The sequence below is a fragment of the Erinaceus europaeus genome, chromosome 1, assembly GCF_950295315.1.
Source record: "Erinaceus europaeus chromosome 1, mEriEur2.1, whole genome shotgun sequence".
In the NCBI taxonomy this organism is placed as follows: Eukaryota; Metazoa; Chordata; class Mammalia; order Eulipotyphla; family Erinaceidae; genus Erinaceus; species Erinaceus europaeus.
In genome coordinates this window covers 74,859,919-74,878,677 of record NC_080162.1, presented here as the reverse complement: position 1 = coordinate 74,878,677, position 18,759 = coordinate 74,859,919, and the positions used below count along the sequence as shown (strand labels likewise).

The 18,759-nt window shown below is 37.7% G+C and overlaps 1 protein-coding gene across 9 annotated transcripts in view; it reads right to left on the bottom strand.

Annotated features, from left to right (window-relative positions):
* TPX2 (TPX2 microtubule nucleation factor) overlaps window positions 1–18,759 on the bottom strand; it is a 53,934-nt gene that overhangs the window by 8,924 nt on the left and 26,251 nt on the right. For 8 of the 9 annotated variants that reach the window (XM_060188110.1, XM_060188117.1, XM_060188140.1 and 5 more), the window contains 8 exons: window positions 17,879–18,007; window positions 16,081–16,206; window positions 13,855–13,976; window positions 11,972–12,123; window positions 10,419–10,590; window positions 9,718–9,859; window positions 8,560–8,776; window positions 1,654–1,749 (listed from right to left, as the gene is read on the bottom strand). In XM_060188110.1, the coding sequence (XP_060044093.1) occupies window positions 1,654–1,749; window positions 8,560–8,776; window positions 9,718–9,859; window positions 10,419–10,590; window positions 11,972–12,123; window positions 13,855–13,976; window positions 16,081–16,206; window positions 17,879–18,007 (1,156 nt within the window). The remainder of the gene's footprint in view (window positions 1–1,653; window positions 1,750–8,559; window positions 8,777–9,717; window positions 9,860–10,418; window positions 10,591–11,971; window positions 12,124–13,854; window positions 13,977–16,080; window positions 16,207–17,878; window positions 18,008–18,759) is intronic. The other variant, XM_060188165.1, reaches the window with a different exon arrangement.

Genomic DNA, 18,759 nt, shown 5'->3' with positions numbered 1-18,759 from the left:
GTGTTAATAGCCAAAACCTGGAAGCAACCCAGGTGTCCAACAACAGTTAAGTGGCTGAGTAAGTTACGGTGTATATATACACAATGCAATACTACTCAACTATTAAAAATGGTGAATTCACCTTCTTTACCCCATTTTGGATGGAGCTTGAAGATAATCATGTTAAGTGAAATAAGTCAAATAAAAGATGAAATAGGGTGATCTTACTCACAGACAAAAGTTGAAAACAAGATAAGAAGGGAAAACACTAAGCAGAACTTAGACTGGAGTTGGTATAATGCACTAAAGTAAAAGACTCTGGGGTGGGGGGAGTATTCAGGTCCCGGAACAGGATGGCAGAGGAGGACCTAGTGGGGGTTGTATTGTTATGCGGAAATGTTACACATGTACAAACTATTAAATTTAACAGGTACATCACCATCTGGCCCATTTAATTTCTTTTTATACCCAAAAGAGACAGCATCTAAGTCACCTAACAACTCAGAGGGGTAAGTCCTATATGAAAGCATTTGGTATAAGTCAAACTTACTCTTTAAGGATCTAAAGGTTTTCATAGGAAGGTTGCAAAAACTAAATGGGAAAACAACAAGGGCAACAAAAGGGAAAATAAATAAATAATAAAAACTAAATGGGGCCAAAGTGTATAAGTAAACTTAAGAGCAGAAGAAAGGTACCAATTGAGCATATGCCTTAGCCTCTTGTTTCACCAAGTCTCCAAACTCCACTAATACATGTGACTGGGAATTAATGGTCCCCAAACTCAGAATAGGACCAAGTTGTTTGGGTTCAAGTTGGTAACATAAGATAACTGTGTATTTTAGTTTCAGATGAACCTATAAAAAGGTTTAGGCTTGAGATCTGCTATAGAATTACCCTAACTCTGGATATTTATAGATAAAATGAGAAATGTAACAAGAAACTTGTCTGATCAATGACAATTTACATATTCAACTCCACAAACCAAGGGTTGCAAAACAGTTTACTTATATAGTATGCTGCTTTGCTATGTGTATGAACTAGGCTCAAGCCTGCTCTCCACTGCATTAGAAACTTTAGTGCTACTGTTTCTTTTGCTCTCCTCTAAAAAGTCAGACCAGAGTGGTGAAGTCACAGTGACAGTCCTTACCCCCAAAATTTCCTGAACCATCACCATACAGTTACCTCAGCAATCCTTGGGTTAATGGTAATAGGACAAGGTAAATGCTAACAGCATAGTAGGAATTTAAAATGTTAATGAATAGATAATAATCCAGGCTAAGAATAAAGGGCTCAACTTTTGATTCATGTTATAAAGATAATGATTATATAAACAAGTCTTTAGTAAGTTATAACCAGTTGTCACTGAAAGCCAGAAGACTCAAATCCATATCTTACTTTTTTTTTTTTAATCATTTCTTGATATGTGACCAAGTGTGGTTTATAAGATTGTAAGTCTGCAGCATATAGTCCTACTGTTTGTTTATATCTAGCTGCCTTTACCATCCACATTACTTCTGTAGAAGCAAAAAATATAATGGACTAGCCATATCCATTATAAAAACAACTCCAAGCAGAAAAGGCTGCCTTTGAAGTTAATTAAGTTTAAGAAAGACTAATGTTTAGATTGATTTTGCAGAAGTTATCAAAAAGAAAACCCTATTTTCAGGAAATTACCTCTTCTTCTTTGGTGAGTATCCGGATTCTATTCTTCAATGCAAAGGCTGGTGACTTGGGAACAGTGACTGGAAGTACTTTTTTTTCAGGAACACCCTGGAAAGAACAAGCAACTCAATTAGACATCTCAGGGCATACCTTGATGATAAGATTAAATCTCTTCCTTTAAAAAAAAAAAGTGGGGGGAGGGTGTACAGGAGCGCATTGTATTTCATTATGTTATTTTTATCCAACCGAGGCAAAGATGTATCTGATATGTAGTAGTATTCCAAAAGTGGATTATAACAGAAGAGCAGTAAATAAAGATGTGCTTCTGCATTCAGTAAAAATGATTCACAATACCAACAAGAAAACAAATAACCCCATCCAAAAATTGGAAGAGGACATGGACAGAATATTCACTATAGAAGAGATCCAAAAGGCCGAGAAACACATGAAAAAATGCTCCAAGTCTTTGACTGTCAGAGAAATGCAAATAAAGACAACAATGAGATACCACTTCACTCCTGTGAGAATGTCATACATCAGAAAAGGTAACAGCAGCAAATGCTGGAGAGGGTGTGGGGTCAAAGGAACCCTCCTACATTGCTGGTGGGAATGTCAATTGGTCCAACCTCTGTGGAGAACAGTCTGGAGAACTCTTGAAGGCTAGAAATGGACTTACCCTATGACCCTACAATTCCTTTCCTGGGGATATATCCTAAGGAAACCAACACACCCATCCAAAAAGATCTGTGTACACATATGTTCTTGGCAGCACAATTTGTAATAGCCAAAACCTGGAAGCAACCCAGGTGTCCAACAACAGATGAGTGGCTGAGCAAGTTGTGGTCTATATACACAATGGAATACTACTCAGCTATTTAAAATGTTGACTTCACCGTTTTCAGCAGATCTTGGATGGACTTTGAAAAATTCATGTTAAGTGAAATAAGTCAGAAACAGAAGGATGAATATGGGATGATCTCACTCTCAGGCAGAAGTTGAAAAACAAGATCAGAAGAGAAAACACAAGTAGAACCTGAACTGGAATTGGCGTAATGCGCCAAAGTAAAAGACTCTGGGGTGGGGGGGTGGGGGTGGAGGGGAGAGAATACAGGTCCAAGAAGGATGACAGTGGACCTAGTGGGGGTTGTATTGTTATATGGAAAACTGGGGAATGTTATGCATGTAAAAACTATTGTACTTAACTGTTGAATGTAAAACATTAATTTCCCCAATAAAGAAAATTAAAAGATTCACAATGGGGGTAGGAATGGTGTGGAAATGTACCCCTCTTAGGCTATAATCTTGTCAATGTTTCCATTTTATAAATAAAAATTTAAGAAAAGATTTCACAAAAAATCTCTTTTGGCAGTTATGAAAAACACTTAAGGCAACAAAGGCAACAGAAAGCAAACTAATGTTAATGTTTTCCTTAAACCTCCTTTATATACAGTTAAGCATTATACACAAGGGTTTTGGGAGGTGGCTTAACTATAGAGTGCTTGTCTTGCATAGATGAAGCACCATGTAGGAAAAGACAAAATGAGTCAGTGGGTGAGAAGAACAAAGTCAGAACAGATGGTGGGGCAGTATTTTGTGCGTAGGTACAAGATCTTCCTATGAACTGTTTCATAAAAATTATAAAAGTATTACACTCAAAAGGCAATGGGGAAAATGTGTTTGGAAAGGGCTACTTTAATATTTACTTGCTGAAAAGTGAGCAAAGAGTAAGAACAAGTAGTTCACAAAAATATGAGCCTTTATTTCAATAATTTTTAAAATGAAAATATCACTACAAGGCATATAGTTTGAAAGGTCATAGCTCCATTAAGTCACTTTAGCCAAAATACAGAGTCAACCTAAATGCCATCAACAGGTGACTGGAAAAAGTCATTATGGGGTTATGTAATCAATGAACTCAGGCCCTCCCCCGGGGAGCCCCATCCCCCAACGTTTCTGAGGTGACCCATGGTTCAAACCCAGGTCCTCATGTAGACATTAGGTCTACTAGGTAAGTCATCTGCAGATGGAGCTATGACCACAGGTATACATATATCCTGTCAAACTATATGCCTTGGAGTGATACATTTTATTATCTTTAAGCATCTTAAGGATGCTCCAGCCTGTTTTCTATAGGGGCTGCACTAGTTTGCATTCTCACCAACAGAGTACCAGAGCTTCTCTTTCCCACATCCTCCCCCTAGTACTTGCTATTTTCAATATAGATATATGTCATTCTCACCAATATGAGGTGGTAATTCATGATGGTTTTCAATTTGCATTACTCTAATATGATACTGAATAATTCTTATATGTCTGTAGAGCACCTGCATGTATTCTTTGGCAAAATGTGCATTAAGATATATATATATTTTGCCTCCAGGGTTAGAATCTATAGAGAGGTGGTGTTTAAAAAGTGTATAGTATGAGTGGACCCAATATACATTTAGGAAAAACAGTCCAAGATGTGGGTTCAGGGGCTGAGTATTTTGCCCTAAGGCAGGATATGACCCTAAATTGTTATCAGTAAGTTAGGAAATTACTTTGAAGCTATGCTATCTCAGAGACTAATTAAAATTACTCACTGGCCTGATACCACATCCACTTCTGTGGTGCCCGAGCTTCCCAATGATGTGGGAATCAAGTTTACACTTCAAACCCTTAAGCTCAAGGCTTTCATCACTCCACCTCTGCCCCAAGAGCCCTTTTCTCATCTCATCTCTTCTCTTTCTCTCTCAGAGCCTACTGATGCCCAAGTCCATCTCTCATCAGCCCCATTGTCTTTTGCCACCTTCTGAACACAAGCAAGTGAACCAATGAAACACTACTGGGACACATGGCAAGACTTTAGTACCAGGGACCACAGAGATGGGAAACAGTGGCAGACAGGCAGACAGTATCTGGGCTCTGCAAAGCAGGCTTTTCTGTTCTGCTATAATAGTATGAGACTGAAAACTTGAGAAGTGGTTCTGTGGGGAAAACATGTCTTGACATGTATCAAGTCCTGAATTCTATTCCCAGCAAACATGGGAGCCCTATGGACAGCACCAAGGGAACTCTATGGATAGTGGAGTGATGTGTTGGTCTCTCAAAAATATAGAAAAACTGGGTAAGAGAAGTAGTTCCACAATTTCATACAAGCACAAGGTCCTGGGTTCATTTCCAGTCTCACATACAAAAGTATAAGACTAGAAATTAAGACACCTAATCTTAGACCTGGCACCAACTTCAAAAAGTAAATAGGGCTGGGGAGACAGCACCATGAATATGCAAAAAATAAAGAGACAGAGAAAAGACAATAGACTTTCATGTATGACATTCTGGGGCCCCAGATTCAATTGTCAGCACCACCATAAGACAAAGCTATGCAGTGCTCTGGTAAAACAACAAACAAATAATAAGTATACATTTCATTCCTGCTTGTTCTCCCTCTATCTACATTTACTATCTACATTTTCTATTCAAGTCCTTATTCTGTATCTTTTTTTCTTTCTTTAACTAAATAAAATTTCTGCTCCTTGTAGAAAAGTAAATAAAATAATAAAAGTCTTTCTATGAATAAGCCATTCCCTTTTAGTATTGATTTTATTTTTTGATTCTCCAAAACCAAGAGTTAAAGTGAAATCACCCAAAATTTTACTCAGTACTGCAAACAACCAGCATCAAGCTCAAGAAGGCATAGCGTAGTACACTGCCAGTCTAGACCTAAGATCTCATTCAATTAACTCTCAATGAATTTTAGTCAACTTCTTTACAAATCAACTCACTTCAGCATTTCCAAATTACAATAAACTGCCAAAACAATTTCCCAAGTCAATGCTTGCAGAAGTGGAGCTCAGGTATGATCAGTAACATGGAAGTGAATGTTAAAGAATTTCGAGAGACAGAGAAGGGAGAGAAGGAAAAATACAACCATAGCAAAGTTTCCTCCAGTGTGGTAAGGGTCAGTCTGAAACTTGGGTCTGTGCATGATAATGCGGGCATGCTGTCCAGGTGAGCAATCTTGCTGATTCAGAACCTTCTATTTTAAAAGAAGCTGTCTATTTTAATATAAGAGCACAGACCCTGGAGGCATACTACATAGTCATATCCCAGTCCGCCACTATAAAATCTGTGATGTAGATCAAGTTATTTAACCTTTGTCTCCAAATTGTAAAATGGGTTGAAAATAGTATCTGTGTTTATCTCAGAGTTGTTATGAACTAAGTTATTATATAAAGTAAATTTCTTATAATAAAAGTTGTGGGGTCAGGTGGCAGCGCACCCAATAGAATGTTCATCCTACAGTGTGCAAGGACCAGAGTTCAAGCCCCCAGCCCACATCTGCTGGGGGAAGTTTCATGAGTGGTAAAGCAGTGCTACAACCTTCTCTTTCTTCCACACCTTCCTTTACATCTCAATTTCTCTTTGCCTCTATCCAAAATAAACTAAAAAATAAATAAACAAAAGACAACTTCAATACCAGCAAGAGCTTTAAAAAGTAAAGTAAAATAAAAATAAAACTTGGCACATAATAAGCTTTATATCAGAGTAAGCTACTAGGCGGCATACAAGGTGGCACAGTAGATAAGGCAGTAGACTCTCAAGGATGAAGTCTTGCATTTAATCCTCAGCATCACATATGCTGAACTGATGCACTGGCTTTTCTTTTTCATTAAGAAGTAAATCTTTAATTTTAAGAAGTCTGTTATTAGGGTTGTGGAAATAGCACAGTAGTTATGCAAAATCTTTCATGCCTGAGGCGCCAAAGTCCCAAGTTCAACCCCCAAATCACCCTAAGCCACTGTTGAGCAATGTTCTGGTTAAAAAAGTAATACTAATACAATTATTATTGTTATTTATGGCAAAAATTTTTTGTTTGCATAGTGAAGGTTCCCTTTAAAATTACTTCAGAGGCTGAGGCATAAAGTCATAAAACAGTATTTAAAATCAAGAGGGTCTTATTTGAACTGGATTAAAAAAATCTTTTTAACTGTAGCATAGTGAAAAGCCAGGAATTTGGAGGAAAAATTGTTATTAAAAGCAAGGTACAGCCCAGGAAGTGTCATAGTAAACAAAGTACCAAACACTCAAGCATGAGGTCCTGAGTTTAATCCCTAGCATCAGCTGTGCCAGAATGATGCTCTGGCTCTCTCTCCTCCTCTTATTATTAAATACATCTTTAAATTTTTTAAACATTTTTTAAATATTTATTTATTTACTTTTTGTTGCCCTTGTTTTCATTGTCGTAGCTATTGTTGTTGATGTCGTCGTTGTTAGATAGGACAGAGAGAAATGGAGAGAGATGGAGAAGACAGAGAGGAGAGAAAGCTAGACACCTGCAGACCTGCTTCGCCGCCTGTGAAGCGAACCCCCTGCAGGTGGGGAGCCAGGGGCGTGAACCAGGATCCTTACACTAGTCCTTGTGTAAGAGCCACATGTGCTTAACCCGCTGCACTACCACCCGAATCCCTCTTTAAATTTTTTTAAGAAGACCTTTTATTTATTTATTAGAAAGGTAGGAGAGTGAAAGAACCAGACATCACTCTAGTACATGTGCTGCTGGGGATCGAACTCAAAAACAAAACAAAACAAACAAAAAACCCATGATGCTCAACAGGGAAGCTCCACAAGCAGTGAAGCAGCGCTGTGGTGTCTCTCTTCTCACTCTATCTGAAAAAATAAAAGGAATGAAAAGGCTTGCTTGGGAGCAATGTTATATATAGTCCAATTCATTTGTTTTTCTACAAGTCCATATTCTACCATATAACAGACAGACAATAGTGTTGCATTAAGATCAGATTGTCAAAAAAAAAAAAAGATCAGATTGTTACATTGGTGGGACTGTCTGTCCAGGGAAGTCTGGTTGGCATAATGCTAGCAACTGGAACCTGGAGGTTGAAAAGAGAGTTAACATACAAAGCCAAACAAATTGTTGACCAATCATGGACCTAAAGGCTGGAATAGTGCAGATGAAGAGCTGGGGGGTCCTCTGTTTTGTAGGTAGCTAGTAGGCATATTTTATATTCCAAAGGGCCTGTGGCTATACTAGTGGGTTTGTTTGTTTGTTTTTTGCCTGGGCCTGAAATCTGATATGCAGGTAGATCCTAATTATTGTTTGGGGAGATGATGTCATGGCTGGCGGAAGGACCAAAAAGATGTATCAGGGAAAGAGTAGCTCTCAAATATGGTAAAGGTGTATAAATATTGTTGATTGTATGAGCCCCACCCTACTAGGGAAAGAGAGAGGCAGGCTGGGAATGTGGATTGACCAGTCAACGCCATGTTCAGCAGGGAAGCAATTACAGAAGCCAGACATTCCACCTTCTGCATCCCACAATGACCTTGGGTCCATACTCCCAGAGGGATAAAGAATAGAAAAGCTATCAGGGGAGGGGATGGGATATGGAGATCTGGTGGTGGGAACTGTGTGGAGTTGTACCTCTCTTATCCTATGGTTTTGTCAATGTTTCCTTTTTATAAATAAAAAATTAAAAAAAAAAATCAGACTGTCTAGAGACAAAGTACCAGAATTTTTATTCCATCATTTACTAGCCGAGTCCCTTAGGAATGCTACTTAACCCCTCTGTGCCTTAAATGCCTTATCTAAAACTGGTGATAATTAAAGGGGCTGTGGTTAAAATAAATGAGCTAACATACAAAAAGAATCTGGAGCAGTACCACATTAATATCAGCTAATACACAGTGCATTATATACTATGAGGTTCAGAGAAAATGCTTCCTCCTCCAGAAAGTATTTATGTCCTGAACCTTCTATTTGGAAAGAAGTTTTCTCCTTGAATTCTAATAGTACTATCATGTTTCTTAAAACATTTCTTTTACACATATAATATCTCCCTTATTGCCCTGTTATAGGCATTTGTGAATAGTAGACTTTAGGTCATAAGGAAGGCACTTCTGTACAGCCTCAATCATTCTTACCACAACATCATCCAAGATCTTAGTAGGGCAAGGTCTGGAATGAAATTCAAAGTGTTCATCCTCTATTTTCCTCTTTGACTCTCGCTCCTGGATTCTTTTCTCAATTTCTAAATCAAAGCCAACAGGCTGAGTCGGTGGCTTCACAGGTGGTCTTTTAGGTAAGATAGGACCACATTCAAGAATTCTGGGATCAAGTTCTCGTGCTTTGAACTTATACCTGTAAGGTGAGAGTTTAGATAAAAAATAAAATCTAATGAAAACTACACAAACAACAAAGTAGGCCAGTAGGTGAAAAATAATAATCACTAAGATTACACATAAAATTCTCACAGCAAAAGTTCTACTCTCCATAGATATTATTTCTATCTCTGTAGCAATAGCAAAGAATAAAAGAGGCATTCCTAACACTTTAAAGTAGTGGGGTTTCATCAATGTGTACTGGAGCTTCGCTTCCCCAGAGACCCACCCTACTAGGGAAAGAGAGAGGCAGACTGGGAGTATGGATCGACCAGTCAATGCCCATGTTCAGTGGGGAAGCAATTACAGAAGCCAGACCTTCCACCCTCTGCAACCCACAACGACCCTGGATCCATACTCCCAGAGAGATAGAGAATGGGAAGGCTATCAGGGGAGGGGATGGGATATAGAGATCGGGTTATGGGAATTGTGGAACTTTACCCCTCTTATTCTATGGCTTTGTTAATCTCTCCTTTCTTAAATAAAAATTAATAATAAATAAAAATAAATTTAAAAAAAATAATAATAAAATTAAAAAAAATTAAAAAAATAAAAAGTAGTGGGTTTTCTCTTCATAAAGGAAGTTCATAGGAGACAAATTCATGTGCCAACTACATTATGTTCCAGCTTTCTCCATTAGTAATAACCTGGGCTATCACCCTTGGGTAGCTATGAATGGGTGGGGGCTAACCTAAAGTAACTTAAGAAGACACTCCTTAAATGGAATTATAAATTCTCCCACCCTAGTCTCTGTCTCATTAGTTTAAACTTGAGGAGATCTCTGTAATCCTTTCCATGCTTTAGAGAGCACAGCCTACTGAGTCTCTAACTCAAATGTTATACGGTCCCATTGTAAGAAAAACTAAAAAGAAAGACTGTAATTTTACAACTCTCCCTCAAAAGACTGCCAGAGGAACTTACTGTTTCAGTTTCTCAAGCTCTTCAGCCTCCTGATCAGCTGCACTTTTGCATGTTACAGGCCTTGCACGATGTTTGGTTTGCAATACAGGAGTCTGTGGGTCTCGGGAGATCTTAGGCACAGCAGATTTGGAGGGTAGCAGGACTGCAAACCGAGATCACAAACATTCACCTATCTTCCTGCCAAGAACCTCTTACCTATAGGTGCTGACTCAGTTGGGCAGCCCAGAGATGCCAAATGACAGAATAACTGGCCTCCCACAACACACCTTAGTCCAGTGGTCAGTTAGTCTAACAAACATCCTTTAAGTTATATGAAGGCAAACTTTGGGTTAACTGGGGATCATCTTGTGAACTTAAAATTGATGTGTCTGGTTTACTTACTTTCTAATGGTAATGCAAACCATTTTGTTTATTACTGACAAGTAAGCTTTTTGATTATTCTAGCTTTATTGTAAGGGCTTTGTTCCAGTTCTAAAATTGGTTTTTCTAGAAACCCAGGAGGTAGTGCAACAATACTTACGATACATGAGTTGGACAACAATACTTACGATACATGACAAAGATATTCTTAATATGTAATGGAACCAAATTACCTTGATTCTTACTTGTCAGTTACTAAACAAGGTGGTCAAGATTGTAGATAGATTTTTTAAAAGTTTAGAGGAGACTTCAGTCAGTTCTAGTATTGGCAAACAACTTACCAGAATCATCCTTCCTGCTCCTCAAGTGATATCTGGTAGGGGTTCGTCTATGAAAAGCTTCAACTTGTTGTGCGAGAGGCACATATGTAGAAGCTGTTTCATCAAAAGTTCTTTTCTTTCCTTGTGATAGGTTGAAAGGCTTAATAATGGTGCATCCTCTAGTCACCCGGGCCTGTAAAGAAAGAAATTGTTCCCCAAGTGAAGAGTTTTGAAAGTGTGACAAATATAGCAGAGTACTGAAAGAGTGTGCAAAAATCAAAATTACTCTTAAATTGTCAGTTTGTGAACAAGTGCTAAACAAACAAACAAACAAAATGTAACAGGCTTCTGGGACTGGATTAGATCAAATAGCTGCCAGCACAATAGCCTCCCCACATATCCACTTTCCCCTCTCCCCCCAGCTAAATGATGAAGTTTATTTCATGGATTATTAAATTTGATAAAACTGATCTCTAATTGGAAACTGAACTCTACAAGGACCTGTTTCTCAGAGGAACAAGCACATCCCAGAGCTTAAGACTGAAAAGAATCAATTTCAACCAAGGGCAATAATGACTGCAAATGCAAATAGAGATTCTGAGTATTAGAATAATTTAGGATTGGGGAGCTGGGTGGTAGCACAGTGGGTTAAGCGCACGTGGCACAAAGCGCAAGGACTGGTATAAGGATCCCAGTTCAAGCCCCCAGCTCCCCACCTGCAGGGGAGTTGCTTCACAAGCAGTGAGGCAGGTCTACAGGTGTCTATCTTTCTCTCCGTCTTCCCCTTCTGTCTCCATTTCTCTCTGTCCTATCTAACAATGCCGACATCAGCAACAACAATAATAACAAAAACAAACAAAAACAATAATAACTACAACAATCATGAAAAACAACAAGGGCAACAAAAGGGAAAATAAATATAAAAAAATTTTTTAAAAGAATTATTTAGGATTGTTACTGTCTTTATCAGTACTCTGGCAACAAAACTGCATGGAATTTCAAGGGTTTGTCTCACTTCCATTTTCAATACAAGCACTATTATATTCTGCATATTACTTTGAAGACACAAGCTCTTATCAATAGTTTTATAACAATGCAACTTGTAAAAGCCTGTAACTATAATTTGCCACATACAGCTCTGTGTCTTTTATATTTTCAGTTCAGTTCTCACAAACTGATAAGATGGTTCCCAGGGATTTATATGAGATCACATAGCTAATAGAGAAAACTGAGGATTTATATTTTCCTTATGCACCCTGGGGCCTCAGGCATTCACAATAATAGCACCTCTTCTCAATGGCCTTCCCAGGTTAATTTTCTCATTCTTCTATGAGGAAAGACATCACAATACTGTTCTACCATCTATGGAGCTCCCCTACCATCCATGATGCTCTCATGTAGTATTAGGATTCAATCTATGGGTTTCTAGTATGGTATGGCATGAGTTGTGCTCTTAAATTTATCTCCACTTAAAACCAAGTTTCTCTCTATTATAAATAGTGAACACAAATGCTGTATATAAAACCCTCACTATAAATTAGTAAAAGGAATATTCATTTAGTTCATCAACCTACTGGAGATGAAGGATGCTTTCGCAGTTCAGATGTAAAGTCCACTTCCTTATAATCTTCCTGGTTCTTAGGCTGTTGTTTGATTCTATCATCTGTGCGGAAGTGGAAGTCAATTGCTTTGGTAACATGACTCACAGGTTTCTTCAAAGATTGCCCTGTGTGAAGAACACAGTGAACCATTCAGGTAACACTAAGAATAGACTCTATAAATCCCCTTTCCCTCTACTCTTTTTGACATTTCTATTACCATGGATCTGACTTTGTTGACTATCTACCTATAAATCCCCAAAATGAAAAACTTGGGACAGTACAGTACGTGCCTTATTCACTGAGTACTACTAGGTTTGAGGTCATCTAATCAGGCTATAAACAGGTAGTAGAACAAGTAAGAAGAATTCTATCTCATAGGTAAAATCACAGTTTGGAAGGCACAGAGTAACTAGAATACTTTTGACAGGAAAAGTCTGGATTGACATAAAAGAGTTTAATAAAAATCTCTAAAAGCCAGTTTAAGCCCTGGCTCCCCACCTGCAAGGGAGTCACTTCACAAGCGGTGAAGCAGGTCTGCAGGTGTATCTTTCTTTTCCCCCTCTCTGTCTTCCCCTCCTCTCTCCACTTCTCTCTGTCCTATCCAACAATGATGATATCAACAACAACAATAACTACAATAATAATAAAACAATCAGGGCAACAAAAGGGAAAATAAATAATAATAAAAATGTTTTTAAAAAATCTCTAGAAGAAAAAACTTATAAACTCCTTGGGTGCCTTTTCAATCCAGTAAGCAGCACTCTAGCTCTAACTCCCTCAATAACAACTCTATGTCAGAACAAAGCAGAACTCTGACCCCACTAAGCTTCCTTAGTCATAAGATTTCTCCCTAGTTTTTTTTTTTTAATCTCCCAGAAGAAAGAATGGTCTGCTCCACTAACTTATCTTCTAGATCAATCCTGGTTCCTTTTTTCCTAGTACATAGGAAAATAAGGAGAAAAAGGGAACTACTTGTTCTACTTGAAGTTTTCATGAAAAAAAGGTTCTGCAAAAGACGAGCATGCCCTCTACAGTCAGATGTGGGAAGGAAAAGCACTCTTTAAGAAAGGTCCAATTATGTAAAATGTCCTAAGTAATGATCTTTGGAATATAAGTAAAACCTCTATCTAGAGTCCTAAAAAAAGACAAAACAAAAAACTTTTATGCCACTATTGAAAACACCTTTTTATTGAGTTGGGGATGTTTATTTCTTAAATTGGGTGATAAGTACACAGGTATTTATTGTGATCTTCTTCCCACTTAGATCTTAAATATTAGAAATAGAAAACTTTCTAAAAACTTAAAAGCATAAGGAAATTGGAAGGACACTCACCACTCTAATAAGGGACTATACTGTAATAGTAAAGTAGGATTGGAGGGAGTCGGGTGGTAGCGCAGCGGGTTAAACATATGTGGGTCAACGCGCCAGGACCAGCATGAGGATCCCAGTTGGAGCCCCCGGCTCCCCACCTGCAGGGGAGCAGCTTCATAGGCAGTGAAGCAGGTCTGCAGGTATCTATCTTTCTCTCCCTCTCTGTGTGTTTCCCTCCTCTCTCCATTTCTCTCTGTACTATCCAATAATGACGACATCAATAACAATAAAAACAAGGGCAACAAAAAGGAAATCAATATTTTAAAAAAACTTTAAAAAACAGTAAAGTAGGAGTGGGTGGAGTTTACAATTAAACTCATTAATATTTATTTCACTCCAGTTTTGTGTAGTCCTGTGGTTGAAATAAATGTAGAATTGCTTTAAAAATTAAAAAAAGAAAGAAATCACCTTCTATTACTCAGAGACCCTATAAAGAGTACAAGAAGCTCCCCTTATAGCTCCACTCAACCAGAGCCAAACTGACCTATTCCTGCGAGAGCAATTTTCTTGAATTCTTCATTCCTTTTCCGCATCTCCACCACTTCCTGTTGCATTTTCATTCTCTTCTCCAACTCTTGTTCCTCAGTACTCTTTAAAATCTTCTGCCTACAGGGAAAATGAATAAATGAGTTGAAATAAAATAGAAACTCAATGATCCAAAATAATCTAAACAGCATTACATAAATTTTCAAACTGAAATAAAATAGATATTAACATAAATAGAAACGCTATAGAAATAAAAATGCATTGTACCAAAATATTAAACTTTCATAAAAGTAGCCAAAAGCAATATAAAGATGAAGCATCTATCAATAGGAATCTTGTTTTTATGCCATCACTGAAATGAAAGTGAATCTGGAAAACACCACAGGAAGCCAGAAAAGAAAAGACACCTAGAAGTAGTAATAGGTGTAAGGGTGATTTAGAAAGGAAGTGAAGGGGGTTGGGCAGTAGCACAATGGGTTAAGCACACACAGCACAAAGCGCAAGGACTGATGTTAAGGATCCTGGTCTGAGACCCCAGCTCCCCAACTGCAGGAAGGTTTCTTCACAAGCGGTGAAGCAGGTCTGCAGGTATCTTTCTCTTCCTCTCTCTGTCTTCCCCTCCACTCTCAATTTTTCTCTGTCCTATCCAACAAGAATAACAAGGGCAACAAAAAAGAAAAAAATAGCTTCTAGGAGCAGCAGATTCACAATAACCCTGGAGGCAAAAAAAAAAAAAGGGAATAAAAAAATATCTAATGTTTAAAACCACTTAACATTGCTGATACAAAGTGATAAGGAAGTTTTTAGCAGATATATGTATGTATGTAGTTACATATGGATAGGGACATAGACCCGTGGTTCTGGGAATTGTATACAATTACACCCCTGTTATCGTACAATTTTGTAAACCTATATTAAATCACTGATAAAAAATATTTAGAAAAAGATACTACAAATACCACAAATCATACTATAATGATAGCTTTACAGCACAAGAAAAATTAAAGTATTAACAAAGTGATAAATGTATTTGCATCAAGTATGACCAAAGTTTAATAGATGTAAAATGTGCTCTGATAGAGAGGACAGACTTCAAAATTTAAAACCTAATCCTGTCAGTTCATCTTCTGCTTATGTTACTTAAGAAAACTTGAGGCAGTTTATTCCTCTGTAAAATATTTGTGACTCATAAATTAGCTAACACTTTTGAAGAAGTACAAACATTTAATTTGGTCATTCTTAGTAATGAGAATAACCCTAAGACTACCTATAGATAAACAGAAAAGGCAAGCAGGTAATTCCCTCAAGAAGAAATAATAGGAAAGACATTTATAACAACAGTAATGAAATTTTTCAGCAAAGAAAAATTAAATATTACATCAATATTGTGCCAAAGTAAATTTGAGATCATTTTAAAAGTAGAGAAATTATATATATATTCATTCAAAGTTGAACTGTAAGACTGTACATTCATTTCAGAAATAAAATTGGCAATAAATGTAAACATTAATACCCTTAATCAAAGCATTTCTTTTTTCTTAACCTAAGAAGGCAACTCAGAGAAAAGACTCTGCCTATAAAAATATTCACCAATTACTTACTAATAATGAAAAACTAAAAACTGCATTTTCAACAGGAAATCATTCATTATAGTATATTCCCATGCACAAGCTCCTAGGTTTGAGCCTAAGTACCACATGGGAACACAATGGATGACATATCAGAGCTATAATATACTGTCTTCTCTCTCCTATCTCTCTCACTCTCCCTCTCTAAATAAAAAATGTAAGTAATAATTTATCGTCATCCATGAATGAAGCTCTCCTATTGCCATGCATGGTGTTTCCATGCGGTACCAAAGCCTTGAAAATGGCAAGGTATGGGAGTCAGAAAGTAGTGCAGCAGGTAAAGCGCAGGAGGCGCAAAGCAGGAGGACTGGATTAAAGATCCCCACCTGCAGAGGAGTCGCTTCATAGGTGGTGAAGTAGGTCTGCAAGTGTCTGTCTTTCTCTCCCTCTCTGTTTTCCCCTCCTCTCTCCATTTCTCTCTGTCCTATCCAACAACAACAACAATAATAACTACAACAATAAAACAAGGGCAACAAAAGGGAATAAATAAATATTTTAAAAGAAAAAAAAGAAAATGGCAAGGCACAAGTTCTACAGGGTACACTGTCTTCTAGCTAGCACCAACTCTGAAGTTTAAATTCAGGAAAGAAACATACCTTCCAGGTGGTATACATGGTACAGTCTGTCTGCCTTTGGCTTTCTCTGAAGACTCAGCCTTTTCAGGAGTATTTTGATAAGCACTACCGTCTTCCTGTTCCTCTGGCTCTTTTTTATTGTTAGACCTTGAATTTGAAGAACAAAAATTAATTTTCTCGGGGCCAGGCGGTGGCACATAATACAATGTGTAAGGACCCGGGTTCCAGCCTCCAGTCCCCACCTGGGGGGGGGGGGGGGGGAGGAGAGCTTTGCAAATGGTCAAGCAGTGGTGTAGGTGTCTCTCCTTCTCTCTCCCTCTCTAGCTCCCCCTTCCCTTTCAATCTCTGGCTGTCTCTATCCAATAAATAAATAAAGATAATTTTAAAAAATTTATTTTCTCTGTGGTCCGGGAGGTGGCACAGTGGATAAAGCATTAGATTCTCAAGCATGAGGTCCAGAGTTCAATCCCTGGCAGCACATGTACCAGAGTGATGTCTGGTTCTTCTCTCTCTCTTTCTCTCCTTCTATATTCATGAATAAATAAAATCTTTTTAAAAAAAAATTTATTTTCTCAATATCCTCAAAGATTACTGTTTACCACCCCTTTCCAAAACCTAATATGGCTAAAAGTTTCTCATTCTTTAAGACAACATGTTTCAACTGAAGGTTCTTCAAATAGTCTTTATCAGGTCACCTATACCACATATATATATATATATATATATATATATATATATATATATATATATCATAGGTTATGATTGACAACATAAGTGAAAGTGAATATTGACAAGTGGTAAGATTTTGTTTGTTTTTTGTTTTAACCAGAGCACTGCTCAGCTCTGGCTTATGGTCGTGCAGGGGATTGAACCTGGGACTTTGGAGCCTCAGGTATGAGAGTCTGTTTGCAAAACCATTATGCTATCTACCCCTGCCCAAGTGATAAGACTTTAACTGCTCATAAGCAATCAAGTGGGAGACCCACAGTTGCCTCTCTAATATCTTTCATTATTAATATAGCACCATTTTAATGGCCCCAATTTTGCTTAGAACAGGAAAATATTTTCCTGATGAGTGCAACCCCTCTTATTTTGCAATATCCTTGTTTTCCATTTGATTGTGGAAAAGATATCTAGAGAAATCATAGCTATCATGTAACAGTCAGGCAATGAGCACAAGGAAGAAACTAAGAAGCTCTATACGCATAAATACTGCCTTGGCATTATTCAGTCAATGAACCCAGGCCAACAAAAAAACTATCTTTAGATTTCTCTGAAGCAAATAAAATACTCTCGGGCAGAGGAAATAGCATAATCGTTATGCAAACAGGCTCTCGTGCCTGAAGCTCCAAAAGTTCCAGGTTCAATCCCCCATACCACCACATAAGCCAGAGCTGAGCAGTGCTTTGGTGTTTCTCTCTCAAAAATAAATATAAATAAATAAATAAATAAATAAATAAAATATTAAAATATATGTGTGTGACAGTATTCTCTAAATCACTCTTGCTAATAGGTCATTGCTTATAGCAAAATATCCTCTAAAAGATAAAAGGAGGAATAAACATTATCTTTTCTTGCAACTAACCATAAGACTCAACTGGGAAAAAAAAAATCCTATGCCAGAGACCTGGTTAAGTGCACTCATTACAGTGTACAAGGACTCAGGTTCAAGCCCTGGTCCCCACATGAAGAGGGGAAGCTTTTTAAGTGATGAAGCAGGGCTGCTGATGTCTTTCTCTTTTTTCCCCTTCCTTCTTAAATTCTCGGTCTCAACAAAATAAAATAAACATGCCAACGGACAGAAGTTATGGTTACTTACACTTTCATTTTTTTGGAGGGTAGAATTTCATCAATGATTACAGGAGTAGCACATCTCTTTGCTTTCAGTTTTACATACTGTTTTTCTTTCTGTTCTGATTTTTTCTGAGCAGACAGCCGAAGAGATCGTCTGTGGTAGAAAATTTGACAAAATGTATAACAAATGTCTGGACCCCACCTGCAAGGAGAAATCTTCACGAGTGGTGAAGCAGTGCTGCAGGTGTCTCTCTCCCTCTCTATCTCCTTCTTCCCATCTGATTTCTGGCTGTCTCTATCCAATAAATAAAAAGATAATTAAAAAAAATACCTAGGTACCTCCTGGATGTAAATAAAAAAGTAAAAAAAGATGAAGTGACATGTCTCTGATAGTAAGAAATTATTTTTTTAATTGGGTAGATTAATGGTTTTACTGCAGATAGTTGTTGGGACATGTATAAATTTTCTCTATTTTCTCCAAAACACTATCACTCCCAGCCTAGATCCTCCTCCACTATCATGTATCAGGACGTGAAAGAAACCACCACCCTTCCCACCGCCTCTCCAGAGTCCTTTGCTTTGGTGCAATACAAGAAACCCAATCCAAGTTATATTTTGTTTTTCCACTTTCTGTTCTTATTTCTCAACTTCTGTCTGTGAGTGAGAAGATCCCACCTTCATTCTTCACTTTGTCTTATCTCACTAAACATGATTCCTTCAAACTTCATCCAAGATGACAGTAGGAAAGTATTATCAAGAATGAGATCAGATCATATCTCCTAGAAATTGCCTAGGGTATTTATTTTTGCTTTTTCTTAGCTACACACTCCTCCATTTTGGTAGAATGTAACACATACCTAGAACTACACACACGAAAGAAAGAAAAAGAGAGAAAAAGAGAGAGGG